This window comes from Mirounga leonina, unplaced genomic scaffold (assembly GCF_011800145.1).
Source record: "Mirounga leonina isolate KUSES-001 unplaced genomic scaffold, KU_Mleo_1.0 Mir_91, whole genome shotgun sequence".
Taxonomy (NCBI): Eukaryota; Metazoa; Chordata; class Mammalia; order Carnivora; family Phocidae; genus Mirounga; species Mirounga leonina.
This window is the reverse complement of record NW_023270839.1, coordinates 17,113,311-17,129,488: the sequence shown is the minus strand read 5'-3', so window position 1 is coordinate 17,129,488 and position 16,178 is coordinate 17,113,311. Positions and strand designations below refer to the sequence as shown.

The 16,178-nt window shown below is 44.1% G+C and overlaps 1 protein-coding gene across 9 annotated transcripts in view; it reads right to left on the bottom strand.

Moving 5' to 3' along the window:
- The window catches only part of EIF2AK4 (eukaryotic translation initiation factor 2 alpha kinase 4), a 109,631-nt gene extending 93,521 nt beyond the window's left edge, over positions 1–16,110 (bottom strand). For 8 of the 9 annotated variants that reach the window (XR_004677321.1, XM_034994319.1, XM_034994318.1 and 5 more), the window contains exon 1: positions 15,864–16,110. Coding sequence is in view for 7 of the 9 variants with exons in the window: in XM_034994319.1 (XP_034850210.1) it covers positions 15,864–16,007 (144 nt within the window). In the remaining 2 variants the exon portion in view is untranslated. The remainder of the gene's footprint in view (positions 1–15,863) is intronic. The other variant, XM_034994326.1, reaches the window with a different exon arrangement.
- Between the last annotated feature and the right edge of the window lie 68 nt (positions 16,111–16,178).

Here is a 16,178-nt window from a genome sequence, read left to right as displayed (position 1 = left end):
AGTTGGTTAAGCGACTGCCTTCAGCTCAGGTCATGATCCCAGGGTCCTGGGATCGAGTCCCGCATCAGGCTCCCTCTCCCACTCCCCCTGCTTGTGTTCCCTCTTTCGCTGTGTCTCTCTCTGTCAAATAAATAAATAAAATCTTAAAAAAAAAATAAAAACAAAACCTGTGCCAGAGAGACTGCATCTTCCTTTTCAAAGTTATCTAAGAGGTGAAGCAAAATGTTCCATGGAGCATCTATTCATTCACATGTTATGGAGTACCAATCACGTGGTTATGCAGGAGTACCATTCTAGGAGTAGGCTAGGAGTACAGGGGTCAATTTGGACAGATGTGGGACCAACTAGCCAACACACATGAGAAGACAAGGACGTATTCTCCATAGTGATGAGTGCTATAAAGAAAATCAGGCAGAGTAATGGAATACAGCGGTAAGGGAGATTTTCAGACAGGTGGGTCAGGGGCCTCTTGAGCAGAGGAAACCAGTTGAAACATGAATACTGAGATAATGACAAGTGAAAGCCTTAACATGAAAATCTGACGGCTCTTCTAAACATGGATATGCTCTCACCCAACTGCTTTTCGCCAAAGAAACCAAATACTCCATTTATTGTTCTTTATTAAATATGCTTTTTCCAAAAAAGGTTTGAGGCAGTTTATATTATCTGTACATCATAAGAGAAGGGAGGGGCGCCTGAGTGGCGCAGTCAGTTAAGCGTCTGCCTTCGGCTCCGGTCGTGATCCCAGGGTCCTGGGATCGAGCCCCGCATGGGGCTCCCTGCTCGGTGGGAAGCCTGCTTCTTCCTCTCCCACTCCCCCTGCTTGTGTTCCCTCTCTCGCTGTGTCTCTGTCAAATAAATAAATAAAATCTTTAAAAAAAACAAAAAAAATAAGAGAAGGGAGGCTGAGGGAAGAAATATTTAGTCTCATGGTCCAGGCACTTAACTAACTCTGTAGGTGGGCACCGCCACCGTTTTACAGATAAAGCAGCTCAGGCTCAGAAATTTCAGTTTTTTGCCCACAGATACACGACGACAAGGTTGGATTTCAGATCCAACTTTGGCTCCCAAACCTGTGTTTTTTATCAGCCACTCCCTCATTAGTGCCAATTCTGAGCTGCTGTGACCGAGCCTTGACTTTGTCTTGGAACATCCAGGTGGCCAGGGCAAAAAGGGAAATGTGACATCATTTCACATTTCACAAAAAAGGAAAAGCACAAAAAATTGGGGGGGGGGCAACAAAGTACATAGCAACACTAAATTCTAACAGGTATTTACAACCTATAGTACCCTGAATTATACAATAAACAAAATTCTCATCAACGATGTGTATAACATTTGGAAGCTCGGTTTTCATATGGCTTTATCCTAATGCTTGCTCAAAGCTGCAGGGTCAGGTTCCAGGAAAGCACAGATCTGTGAACGTGGTGAAACGTCCCGTGACCCATGAGGTTTTCCAGGTACTCAGTCAGCCATCTCGCCTCATCACCCACAGTGATGGGCGTGGACTCTGTCAGGCACTGGGAGCACAAAGTGAGAAAACAGACGTGGTTCCAGCTGACGTGGAACTTCCAGTCTGGTGGGGGAAAACAAATAATTAACACGTAAGTTCAAGTTCAGAAAGTCCTACTGAAGAGAAGACATGAGTGATGGAATCAGCCGCTCCATAATATGCCACTTTGGTTTAAGGATTATTTTTTTTTAAATTTTTTTATTCTTATGTTAATCCCCATACATTACATCATTAGTTTTAGATGTAGTGTTCCATGATTCATTGTTTGTGCATAACACCCAGTGCTCCATGCAGAATGTGCCCTCCTCAATACCCATCACCAGGCTAACCCATCCTCCCACCCCCCTCCCCTCTAGAACCCTCAGTTTGTTTTTCAGAGTCCATTGTCTCTCATGGTTCGTCTACCCCTCCGATTTCCCCCCTTCATTCTTCCCCTCCTGCTGCTACCTTGTTCTTCTTCTTTTTTTTTTTCTCAACATATATTGCATTATTTGTTTCAGAGGTACAGATCTGAGATTCAACAGTCTTGCACAATTCACAGCGCTTACCAGAGCACATGGTTTAAGGATTATTTTGAGCTAAGGGTACTTGAAAACAGAAGGTGCAAGAAGGGCCTGCTGACCTCCTCTTTCCTTCCTGAAAACAGGAGATAAGACGCCCATGTGAAAGATGCCCTCCTACATAAGAGACGATGGACTCTGAAAAACAAACTGAGGGTTCTAGAGGGGAGGGCGGGGGAGGATGGGTTAGCCTGGTGATGGGTATTAAAGAGGGTGCGTTCTGCATGGAGCACTGGGTGTTATGCACAAACAATAAATCATGGAACACTACATCTAAAACTAATGATGTAATGCATGGTGATTAACATAACAATAAATTTAAAAAAAGAAAGAAAGAAAGATGCCCTCCTACACTGGAAAGAAAGAAATATCCTATGAAGCCTGGGTGGCTAAGTTGGTTAAGCATCTGCCTTCAGCTCAGGTCATGATCCAGGGGTCCTGGGATCGAGTCCTGAGTCAGGCTCCCTGCTGAGTGGGGAGCCTGCTTCTCTCTCTCCCCTTGCTCCTTCCCCCTGCTCATGCTCTCTTTCTCTGTCAAATAAATAAAATCTTTAAAAATAAAATAAAATACAGATTTTTATTTATTTATTTGACAGAGAGAGAATGAGAGGGGGGAGGGCCAGAGGGAGAAGCAGACCCCCTGCTGATCAGGGAGCCCAATGCGGGACTCCATCCCGGGACTCATTATCAGAGAACATTAAGGCCGAGAGAATCCTGTACAAACAGAACTTGGCAAAATAACTCTTACCTTTCTTCAGTCTCCCCATATGTTCGCTACTTTCCACAACTGCCTCTCTTTGTTCAGCCTACCCTGTAGATACTTAGGCCTGGCCACTTCTTCGGGTCTTCATGTCCCTATGGAGTTTCCAATGTGCATGTAAATACCTGTATGTTATTCTCCTGTCAGTCTGTCTCATGTCAATTTATTCTCAAACCCTAGCCAGAGACCCTACGGGGATAAAAGTACTGTCTAGTCTCCCTACACTCTACTTCGAGAATGACCCGCAGTGGGTGTGAGGGAACATACTTGGATATGGTCATCAGGAACACCTGAGTACACTGCACAGAAGCTGAGACAAGCCAGAGACCGAGCATTCCAGAGGAGGGAAGAGCACATGAAGAGGTTCAAAGCGAACAAGAGGTTGATGTATTCCAAAAAGCCCAAGAGAGGCCAGTGTGTCTGGAACACAGGAGGGAGGGGGGACACCAAGTGAAGCAGGAGAAACGTGTACTTGAGATAAAGCGGACAAAGGGACTGGGCCTCAAGGGAGGGAAGGAAAGTGTCTCTCACAGATGCTCCTAAGGCTGAGTAGGATGACAGAGAGCATCCACTGCTGGGTAACACGGGACTGTAGGTGACCTTGCCAAGAGCGGGCTCCGTGGGCACTGAACGCAGACCCCGGTGTGATGAGGAGTGAATACTGGGCGAGGAGGAGGACTAGGCACACCTGGACGAGTCCTTCAAGGAGGTGTGGGCATTAAGGGCACAGAGGATGGGGCCACAGATGGAGGAGGATGTGCAATCAAGGGAAAAATCTCTTGTTCTGTCTTAAAGATGAGAGATACTAAAGCATGTGAGGATGTTGATGGGAATTTTATGGAAGAGTAGGAATGAGACAAAATTAGGATCTGTCGGAGGGCAGATAGTGATGAGCACAAGAGAGACAGGAGGAGGGGCCCTTCTTTAGAAGGATAGAGGACATGAGAAGAAAAAGCAGGCAGACTGGTGGGTTTCCTCAGAGGAACCTCAAAGGTTTGAGCGTGAGAATGAACTAACAGGGCTCCAGGCCTCCTGTCCCCCTCCAAGCAAGGCAGGCCAGCTGCGCTCTGAGTTGTATCTGAGACAGAATTTTGCATAGGAAGCATTTAGATAAGAGCAGTTGAAACAGGTAGTTGCTAGCAAGAAAAGCAAAGACTATTGTCTTGACCAGTCTCCTTAAACAGCCTCTCTCTCTCTCTCTCTCTCTCTCTCTCTCTCTCTCTCTCTCTCTCGGAAGAACTTTTTATTATGGAGATTTTAAAACAAAAGCTAATAATGATACAATGAACTCCATGTGCCCACCATACAGTTTCAACAATTACCCATTTATGGCCAATACTGTGTATCTATATGTTGCCTCTACTCCCAACCACCACCTGAGATTATTTTGAAGTACATTCTACCAACCCATCTTTGCCTCGTTACTGTTACTCCTTCTCTAACAAGAATGCAGCTCTGTAGGAGGTTATACATGTCCATTTTACAAATGTAAACACTGAGAGAAAGGCTAGTTAGACTCAAAATTTTACCAGTGCTTTCTCCACCAGATCAAACCTTTACAGGCTTTCTCATCTCACAGGCCACAAATTTTGGAGAGATATGATAAATAGTAATTTTAATAAGAAAATACTTTTTGGGGGTGCCTGGCTGGCTCAGTCAGTAAAGCATGTGACTTGATCTCAGGATCGTGAGTTCAAGCCCCACATTGGGTATGTAGCTTAAAGAAAAAAAAAGGGGTGCCTAGGTGGCTCAGTCGGTTAAGCATCTGCCTTGGGCTCAGGTCATGATCCCGGGGGTCCTGGGACCGAGCCCCACGTCAGCGAGGAGTCTGTTACTCCCTCTCCCTCACCCCCTCTGCCCACTTGTGCTCTTTCTCTAAAATAAACAAAATCTTAAAAAGAAAAAAAATGCATTTTTGCTCCCTCTTTATTGTATATATTATATCACTTTTGAAAACAATAGTATCAGAAGTAGGAGGAAGTACAAAAATAGAGTAGAGCTCAATTGTATCTTAAGAAGGGTCAATTTATCTTATACTAATACATCTTCACTTACACATTGTTCTGCCTTTCATTTTCTCACTTGGCTGTTGACCAATGAAAAATTTATTTCAGAACAACCAATGAGGGGGGCGCCTGGGTGGCTCAGTTGGTTAGGCGACCAACTCTTGATTTTGGCTCAGGTCATGATCTCAGGGTCCTGGGACTGAGCCCCACGGCGTGATCTCAGGGTCCTGGGATTGAGTCCCACGGCGGGCTCCCTGCGTAGCACAGAGTCTGCTTGAGATTTTCTCTTCCTGTCCCTCTGCCCCTCCCCCTGCACAAGCTCTCTCTCTCCCCGTCTCAAATAAATAAATCTTAAAAGAAAAAAAAAAAAGAACTAATGAGAATACTGTTCTAAATCCATAGTGACTTGAGAGCTTAAAAGAGGCAAAAGAAATAAGAAGGTAAGAATATAAGGGGAAATGCCATACAGATGGTTTTCTTCAAGTAAAATACTAAAGACCCAAAAAGCCCAATGTGAAAGAGATTAAGATGTTACAATCCAAGCACACCACCCAGGAGTTAACAGCAGACCTTTCGTTTCTGAAGCAACAAAATTAAGGTAGCCCTCTATAGCTGCAAGGAGCAAGAATTATGTAAATATAAGAACTAAAATTATCAGCAAGCCGGGGGCACCTGGGTGGCGCAGTCGGTTAAGCATCCGCCTTCAGCTCAGACCCTGCGGTCCTGGGATCGAGCCCTGCATCGGGCGCCCTGCTCAGTGGGGATCCTGCTTTTCCTTCTACTTGCCCCTCCCCCCGCTTGTGCTCATTCTCTCAAATAAAATCTTTTTAAAAAATTAAAATCAAAAAAATAAAAATAAATAGATAAAATTATCAACAAGCCTCATAAGTAGAAACTACAAATATAAACCAAAGGATAGGTCTTTCCTGGGCCCAGGATGGAAATGAACTTATAACATATAGACAACATACACCACATGAAGTGAGTTATCCCTGCAGAAGCAAAACACTGAATCTGGTTTAACATTCTCTTTTGTCTTTATGTAGGAAGTGAAGAGCGTTATCTGAATGTAAGTAACCTTCATGGGAAACGGTACAGAGAGCGTATGTCCAGAATCCAGGGAACAGGAAGCAAGCTTCAGAAAAAAAGAGGCCTATTGGGGGATTACACATTTTGAAGATGTTCTTACTCAAAGGAATGCCTAATAAAGCACAATGGATCCAGTTACGGATCGCTGGCAAGCCTCAGGGAAGGAGGCCTCTGGGCCAGTCCCAGGCACTAGGGGGACCAACACTGGGGCCTAAAGAAGTCGTAAGCACCCTGCAAACACTCCTGGGCTGGACCAGCCATGTCACACCATGCACATCTAGTGTTCCAGTTATTTCTACAACATAGCAACACTAGCAGGGCAGAAGTGATAATAGTAATGAGCCCAGGTAATGCCAAAACAAACTTCTAAAAAAGAGGAAGGAGTTTTGAAGCAAAGTAAAGAGATTCCTGGATGCGTTAAAGGTTTCAGCTTTAAGAGGTGCATGAGCCCAGTGGTGGAGGCTTGGATGAAGGAACAGACCCAAGGCCACTGAAGGATGACATACTATTGGACAAAAACCCAACAGCTTGCCTGGATCTGAGTACCAAGTGGAACTAACTCAAAGAACAGCGCACTGAGGAACGGGGTGTCTGCTACTTTCAAGGCTTTTTCTCTGGCTAACAATTTATTTTTTTTTTAAGATTTTATTTATTTATTTGACAGAGAGAGACACAGCGAGAGAGGGAACACAAGCAGGGGGAGTGGGAGAGGAAGAAGCAGGCTTCCCGCTGAGCAGGGAGACCGATGCGGGGGCTCGATCCCAAGATCCTGGGATCATGACCTGAGCTGAAGGCAGACGCTTAACGACTGAGCCACCCAGGTGCCCCTCTGGCTAACAATTTAACTGGACCAGAATGATATTCTTCTCCACAGGGCATAAACTTCAGGGTATTTCTCAGACTATTAATTGTTCCCCCAATATCCACTCTCCCCTTATTTCTTAGCAACAGAACCGCTGATTTTTTAGCTGTATACAATTCCTTTGCAGCTAACTGTGGCCATTGGGTTAATTTCTGGTTAATGAGATGAACTATGGGCACCTGGGTGGCTCAGTCGGTTGAGCATCTGACACTTCATTTCAGCTCAGGTCAAGATCTCAGGGTCCTGGGATTGAGCTGAGTCAGGCTCCGTGCTCAGCGTGGGGTGCTTGTCCCTCTCCTTCCCCCTGCTTGTTCGTGCTCTCTCTCTCTCTCTCTCAAATACATAAATAAATAAAATCTTTAAAAAAAAAAAAGATGAAAGGGGCACCTGGGTGGCTCAGTCGTTAAGCGTCTGCCTTCAGCTCAGGTCATGATCCCAGGGTCCTGGGGTCGAGCCCCGCATCGGGCTCCCTGCTCTGCGGGGAGCCTGCTTCTCCCTCTCCCACTACTCCTGCTTGTGTTCCCTCTCTCTCTGTGTCTCTCTCTGTCAAATAAATAAATAAAATCTTAAAAAAAAAAAAAGATGAGGGGCACCTGGGTGGCTCAGTTGGTTAAGCGACTGCCTTCGGCTCAGGTCATGATCCTGGAGTCCCTGGATCGAGTCCCGCATCGGGCTCCCTGCTCGGCAAGGAGTCTGCTTCTCCCTCTGACCCTCCCCCCTCTCATGTGCGCTCTCTCTCTCATTCTCTCTGTCAAATAAATAAATAAAATCTTTAAAAAAAAAAAAGATGAAAGAACTAACACATGCAACTTCATCCCTTTCTCCTTCCTGCTGACTGGAACGCAGATATGATGGTCGGCATTCAGACAGCCATTTTGGACCATGAAGGGCACATTAAGGATGATGGAACAACAAATCAGAAAAAGCCCTAGACCCAAAACTTCTGCATGCAGAAAAACGAACTTTGTTAAGTTTTCTATAATATGTAGCCAAACTTAACACTAACCAATACAGGGACATTGAGGGAAAAAAGAAAAAAAAAAGGCCAGTCAGGAAACAATGACTTTAGAGGTAAGAGCAGAATATTTGCCAAGCTTTCCTTGAGCAAACTGAGGGGCTTCTCAACATGTGAAGAGGCTTTTATGCAAGCCATGTTTAGGATACCACGCATGAGCTCATGTTAGGGCAATCAAGGAGTCCTGGAGCTAAACAGGACTTGATCAAAAATGATGGTAACAACCAAGATGTGCTGGGGAGTGGAGTGGGTAGGGCCTCCTTCTTGTGTTCAGAAGATAAATGGTCATTAGAACAGTGTCGAGGGTGCCTGGGTGGCTCAGTTGGTTGAGCGACTGCCTTCGGCTCAGGTCATGATCCTGGAGTCCCTGGATCGAGTCCCGCATCGGGCTCCCTGCTCGGCAAGGAGTCTGCTTCTCCCTCTGACCCTCCCCCCTCTCATGTGCTTGCTCTCTCTCATTCTCTCTCTCTCAAATAAATAAATAAATAAAATCTTAAAAAAAAAAAAAGAACAGTGTCGATAAAATCTTTTACTTACTCTGCATAAGGAAATAATGAATTCCTGGAATATCTACAGGCAAGTATTTACAAAGTAAGGGATAACCAAAAAAAAATTTGAGAGCACTAAAGGACAGGAAAACACAATGCAGGATATATCAGATACAAAATGTACATACTACAAAATATATATTAAAAAAACCAATTTGTCACCCCAATGTTTATAGCAGTAATGTCCACAATAGCCAACTATGGAAAGAGCCTAGATGTCCGTCGACAGACGAATGGATAAAGAAGTGGTGTATACACACACACACACACACACACAGGAATATTATGCAGCCATCAAAAAAAAAAAAAGAAATCTTGGGGCGCCTGGGTGGCTCAGTCGTTAAGCATCTGCCTTCAGCTCAGGTCATGGTCCCAGGGTCCTGGGATCGAGCCCAACATCGGGCTCCCTGCTCAGCGGGGAGTCTGCTTCTCCCTCTCCCTCTGTGTGCTTGTTCTCTCTCTCTCTCTCTCTCAAATAAATAAATAAATAAATCTTAAAAAAAACCTCACTGGATTACAAGATAAGCAGCAGATGAGGACAAGGTTTGGGAAATTAATTAAAACCACTAACAGGGGCGCCTGGGTGGCTCAGTCGTTAAGCGTCTGCCTTCGGCTCGGGTCATTGTCCCGGGGTCCTGGGATCGAGCCCCGCATTGGGCTCTCTGCTCCGCGGGAGGCCTGCTTCTCCCTCTCCCACTCCCCCTGCTTGTGTTCCCTCTCTGCCTGTCTCTCTCTGTCAAATAAATAAAATCTTTAAAAAAAAAAAAAAAAAAACACTAACAATTTTCTGCTGCACAATAACATAAATAAGCTTAACACTACTGAACTGAACTCTGAGGAATGGTTAAGATGATAAACTCTATGCTATGTGTTATTTACTACAATTATATATATAAAAAAGTTACACAATTCAAACCACTTTCAGGTGTTTGGCCTAGAACTGTTACCTAGGACTCTGTGAATCACATCCTCCTTAAAATTTTAATGGCCAGACTTGGCTCAATTTGGCCTCTTTCTCACACGCTTTAGATCTCATATTCTGTAAAGTGGAAAGAAACTAGTCTGTGTGAAAATAGAACAAATCTAGAAATAAAGTAACATGTGCAAACAAGATAATCTGGGCAAGTTTCTGGTTTTAAGTCTGCAAAGAAGTCAAAAATAAAAATGATGATAGTAAAAGCTCAGAAAAAGGAAATTAGGTAACATTCTTCTATATTTTATGTTTTTTAAATTTGATTTATTTAAACCTAAAAAAACTAAAAACAAAAAACAGTTCTCCCATCCTCCCCTCCTCCCTCCAAGCAAACACCAATCTGTTCTCTGCATCTATGAGCTTGGCTTATATTTTTAGATTCCACATATAAGAGAGATTATACAGTATTTGTCTTTCTCTGATTTTATGTTAAATGCTTTAATCACTGATTTTCCCCCACATCTCCTTTTCTAAATGAGTATTTTCTGTAACTGACTTTGTAAAAATCACCCTTCTCTCTTAAGTATTTGTCTGTCAGGCTGGAGAGATTTTTAAACAGTGCTAGAATTTAATAACCTATAGCTCCATTTCAAACATATGTGAAAACAGATTAAAGACCTAAATATGAGAGCTTCTTAGCAACATTTTTCTAGATATGTGTCCTCACACAAGGGAAACAAAGGCAAAAATAAACTATTGGAATTATATCAAAATAAAAAGCTTTTACACAGGGGCACCTGGCTGGCTTAGCTGGTGGAGCATGGAACTCTTGATCTTGGGGTTGTGAGTTCAAGCCCCACGTTGGGTAAAGAGATCACTTTAAAAAATAAAATCTTAAAAAAACAAATTTTTTTTTTGCACAGTGAAAAATGAAACAAACAAAAAGACAATCTACTGACTGGGAGAAGATATTTACAAGTGATATATCCAATAGGGATTAATATCTGAAATATATAAAGAACTTATACAACTCAACACCAAAAACCCACAAATAATTCAATTAAAAATTGGCAGAGGACCTGAACAGACATTTTCCCAAAGACTTATAAATGGATGAGGTGCCTGGGTGGCTCAGTTGGTTAAGCATCCAACTCTTGATCTCAGCTCAGGTCTTGATCTCAGGGTTGTGAGTTCAAGCCCCATGCTGGGCTCCAAGCTGGGCATGAAGCCTACTTAAAAAAAAAGAAAAATGGGGGGCGCCTGGGTGGCTCAGTCCTTAAGCGTCTGCCTTCGGCTCGGGTCATGGTCCCAGGGTCCTGGGATCGAGCCCCACATCGGGCTCCCTGCTCAGCGGGAAGCCTGCTTCTCCCTCTCCCACTCCCCCTGCTTGTGTTCCGTCTCTCACTGTGTCTCTCTCTGTCAAATAAATAAATAAAATCTTTAAAAAAAAAAAAAAGAAAAATGGGGCGCCTGGGTGGCTCAGTTGGTTAAGCGACTGCCTTTGGCTCAGGTCATGATCCTGGAGTCCCGGGATCGAGTCCCACGTTGGGCTCCCTGCTCAGCGGGGAGTCTGCTTCTCCCTCTGACCCTCCCCCCTCTCATGTGCTCTCTCTCAAATAAATAAATAAAATCTTTAAAAAAAAAAAAAAAGTAAAAAAAAAAAGAAAAATGGCCAACAGACACATGAAAAGGTGCTCAACATCACTAATCATCAGGGAATTGCAAATCAAAACCATGAGATATCACCTTACACTTGTGAGAATGGCTAAAATAAAAATTTTAAGAGGAAACAACTGTTGGCAAGGATGTGGAGAAAAGGAAAGCCTGTGCATTGTTGGTGGAAATGTAAACTTGTACAGCTACTGCAGTAAACAGTATTTTTTGAGGTTACTCAAAAAATTAAAAAAAAGAAATACCATATGATCTAGTAATTTCACCACTAGGTATTTGCCCAAAGAAAATGAAAACACTAATTTGAAAAGATATACACACCTCTATGTTTACTGCAGCATTATTTATAGTAGCCAAGCTATGGAAGCAGCCCAAGTGTCCATCCATAGATGAATGGATAAAAAAGAAGTGATCTCACACACACACACACACACACACACACACAGAGTATTACTCAGCCATAAAAAAAGAATGAGATCTTGCCATTTGTGACAATATGGATGACATAGAGGGTATTATGCTAAGTGAAGTAAGTCTGAGAGAGAAAGACAAAAACCCTATGATTTCACTTATATGTGGAATTTAAAAAAAACAAAAAACACAATAAACAAAAAGCAGAAACAGACTCACAAATACAGAAAACAAACTGATAGCTGGCAGAGGGGACGGAAATGGGGGAACGGATAGACTGGGTGAAAGGATGTAGGAAATACAGGCTTCCAGGTATGGAAGGAATACAGGAATAAAAGAGGATCAAAAGTACAGTATAGGCAGGTGGCTGGGTGGCTTGGTCCGTTAAGCATCTGACTCTTGATCTCAGCTCAGGCCTTGATCTCAGGGTTATGAGTTCAAGCCCCGGGTTGGGCTCCACGCTGGGCATGGAGCCTACCTTAAAAAAAAAAAAAAAAGTACAGCATAGGGAATATAGCCAATGGTATTCGAATAGGTTATATGGTAACAATGGTAAGAGATAATAGCTACATTTGTGGTGAGCATGGCATAATGCAGAGAAGTATAGAATCACTGTTGTACACTTGAAACTAATATAACATTGTGTCAATTGTACTTCAATAAAAAAATAAATGAACATGAAAATATTCAGAATCTGAATTCTCCCCAAATTAAATATATGTAATGTTATTCCACTAAGAACGTCACCATAAGTTTTTGAACTAGGCAAGTTGATTCTGAAGTTCATATGGAAAAACTACAGGAACGCCTGGGTGGCTCAGTCGGTTAAGCTTCTGCCTTTGGCTCAAGTCATGATCCCAGGGTCCTGTGATCAAGTTCCGCATCGGGCTCCCTGCTCGGCGGGAAGCCTGCTTCTCCCTCTCCCACTCCCCCCGTTTGTGTTCCCTCTCTCTCTCTCTCTCTCTCTCAAATGGGTAAATAAAATCTTTAAAAATTTTTTTTAAACATTTTTTTTTAATTTGAAAACAAAGTTATGAAAGAATTAAAAGAAAACCATGAAGACTTCATTTTTTAGTAACAATGGAGTAGGGAAATCTTTTCTAGGAAAAAAAAGGGGGGACTATAAAACAAAAAAAATAGGTCATTTTAACTATATTAGTTTTTTTAATCGCATAAATTTCGTAAGTATCAAAATGCACATGGTTAAATAGGGAAAAACATTTGCAACATATGACCCATAATGCTAATTTTTTTTTTTTTAACATAAAATAACTGACAAATGACTAAGAAAACAAGATAATATATGGGATGCCTGGCTGGCTCAGTTGGTGGAGCATGCTTCTCTTCATCTCAGGGTTGTGAGTTTAAGCCCCATGTTGGGCATAGAGATTACTAAAAAAAAAAAAAAAGGAGGAGAAAAGAAAATAGACAATACATGGGGCACCTGGGTGGCTCAGTCGTTGGGCATCTGCCTTCGGTTCAGGCCATGATCCCAGGGTCCTGGGATCGAGCCCCACATTGGGCTCCCTGCTCAGCCAGAAGCCTGCTTCTCCCTCTCCCACTCCCCTCTGCTTGTGTTCCCTCTCTCGCTGTGTCTCTCTCTGTCAAATGAATAAATAAAATCTTAAAAAAAAAAAAAAGAAAATAGATAACACAGTGGGGAAAAAAAGTGTTTCATTCATCTACTGGCAAAGATGAAAAAGCCTGCTGTTTACAATGCTGGGGAAGATGCAGGAAAACAAGGACTCTCATACACTACTGGTGGGCCCAGAGACAGAAGCAGCAAGCTTTTAGGAGAGAACTTTGCAATAGATATCAAATTATAAATTAAGAGACCCTTTGCTGACATGGAAGATAAGCCAAGATAATTAGTACTACACGTATAACTCTAGAGTAAATTGTATTTTAACCTAGTAGTGTCCAAACTTTTTTAGTATGTAAACTAATTATTAGCATTCATTCCCAAAACGTTTAGTTATCTATAAATGATATTACAAATGCTAGTAAACTGAAACCTCTGAAACCTACATTCTAACACATCCCCTAAAAGAAGTCAAAGAAACGTGAAGTTTATTCAGGTCAATAAATTCTGAATTGAATTTATTGGCAGCAAATTTGGCCTGACCTGACAAGAGGCTATTAACAGCCTTTATTTATCCCAGTCATGTGAACATTTGAACATTCAGGTTTCACTGTGTTTAATTTTGGATGCTGCCCCCCACCCCACCCCCCCGAGGTGTTAGGTAAGCTATGGAATGTGTACACATGAACTTGAACACAAACACCTCTGAATTTTGAAACCGGACAGGTCTCTAGGGTTTTGGATAAAGGATTGTGGACCCGCCTACTCTTCCCCAGAAGACGGGCACACAAGTGATAATAAGGACTTGCTGAATGACTGCACTCTGATTCATTGTTAATGGCCAGCAGTTACTTGCCTATGAGGCCTATGAAAAGTGTTCAGGCTATTCAACCTGTGCTATGAACCACAGACAGCTATTTGAATTCTTCTACCTGCCATTTATAGTTGTTTGTTTTTGTTAATCTTCTATCTGTTAGAAAAGGTCACCAACTGTAAATTCTGGGATTATTGATATCCCTACGTACAGCAGCTCCTTTTTCCTGTCTTTTCCTAGCCTTACAACTAGATAGCTAAGCATGTATAAAGCAAATAAAAGTGGCTGGGGGGGGGGGCGGGGCGCCTGGGTGGCTCAGTCGTTAAGCGTCTGCCTTCGGCTCAGGTCATGATTCCAGGGTCCTAGGATCAAGTCCCGCATCGGGCTCCCTGCTCTGCGGGAAGCCTGCTTCTCCCTCTCCCACTCCCGCTGCTTGTGTTCCCTCTCTCGCTGTCTCTCCCTCTGTCAAATAAATAAAATCTTTAAAAAAAAAAAAAAAAAAAGTGGCTCTGGGGGCACCTGGGTAGCTCAGTCGGTTAAGTGTCCGCCTTCGGCTCAGGTCATGATCCTGGGGTTCTGGGATGGAGCCTCAATTTGGGCTCTCTGCTCAGCAAGGAGCCTGCTTCTCCCTCCCCCCGACTGACACTCCCCCTGCTTATACTCTCTCTGTCAAATAAATAAATAAATAAATAAATAAATAAATAAATAAATAAATATTTTTTTCAAAAGAGTGGCTCTGAAGGAGGTCTTACAGACTTTGCCTTGAGTCCATGGGTACACTTTGTGACTCCCATTTTGGCTGCTTAATGGGCCTACTTACTGGTTCTCGATGTTTAGAAAGACAAGTTACCACATCACCAAAAAGTTATATTATTTTGGGCGCCTGGGTGGCTCAGTTGGTTAGGCGACTGCCTTCGGCTCAGGTCATGATCCTGGGGTCCCTGGATCGAGTCCTGCATCGGGGAGCCTGCTTCTCCCTCTGACCCTCCCTCCTCTCATGTGCTCTCTGTCTCTCTCATTCTGTCTCGTATAAATAAATAAAATCTTTAAAAAAAAGTTATATTATTTTTAATATAAGAATGTATAAGAGGAGTATTTACATTTTTACTACTTCAGGTTAAAAAAAAAAACTTTTGAAATTAAGCACTAGAAAAGTAAGCTTCCCGAGGGCAAGAGGTTTGATATGTTTTGTCCTGGACTGTGTTCCTGATGCCCAGAACAATAAATATTTAATGAAGGAAGAATCACTTTGAGTGAAAGGGAGAATGTTTTTGCTCTGACAGCTGTAGAAAATCCTGTTAAGGAAATCTCGGATACAGGCAGATGCTATGAAATGCAGGAATGACAGTCAGGGAAGGAAGAGACTACCTTTTAAATGATATTCAGAGACAATTCCTCATGGATCGGGGAGAAACCATCAGTGTCAGCTGCTTATAATGAGCCTTTACTCCCAGACAAAAGGGAAAATAATATTTTAAACCAAATGCCATTTCAAAGGTCTAAACTCAGCGCACTCCTCCATTCCCACGACCAAGATGAATGTATGCTGTACTCTCTAAGTGCCTTAAAGGTTGCTCCAGGCCCGAAAACAGTGAGGACGCCTGGGGAGTACAGTGGGGTTGACACGGTTTATAGTTCTGCACACAAGGGAGGGTGAGACTTGAAGGGAATAGTGATGGGGGGGAGGGGGGATCAGTAAGGTCTGTACCAGCGCCTCCAAGCGTCGCCCGAACAAAGTTGCAACGGATCTCTATGATGCACTGTTGTATCAAACTCAAGGGCTTTCAGCAGGGGGGGAAAGGGCAAGACTGGAAGGAGGCAGGAATGTTACGGCCTATCAGTGGAAATGAGAAGTGTGAGGTAGGGCAGAGGAGCCGACCTGGAGAAGAGGCTGGGAGAGAATTCGGCCGAGGTGGGGGTTCTGAAGACCCCGGCGAGCGGGTGCAAGGGCAGAAAGTAAGCGTGGGTGGAATCGGGAGGGACTCAAGGACTGAAGAATCGTAAAAAGGGCCGGTGGCTCCGTGTCGGCGAGGCCAGGCCGGGCCTGGCCGGGGGCAGTCGCGCAGAGGAAAGACTGGGCCGCAACACCCAGCACCGCCCGGACCGGCCACGTTCCTACCGATTTGCACGCGTCCGGTCGCAGGTCCTGGAAGTCGGCGCCGTAGATGGCCTCCAGAGCCTGCAGCTCATGCTCCTGCCGCTGCGGGTAGCTCTCCGGCGGCTCGTCCCGGCCGCGCCCGGGGGCCCCACGGCCCCCAGCCATGGCGACGCGGTGGCCCAAGCCGGGCGGCCTTGCGGTGGCGGTGAGGGGCACCCAGCGGGCTCCGGGACTGGGCTCCGCTCCGCTCTCCAGACAGGCCCGCGGGCGGGGCTCCGCGCCGGGGTTAGGTCCGTGGGTGGGAGCTGCGCGCCGGGGCGGGGCTCCGCGCCGGGG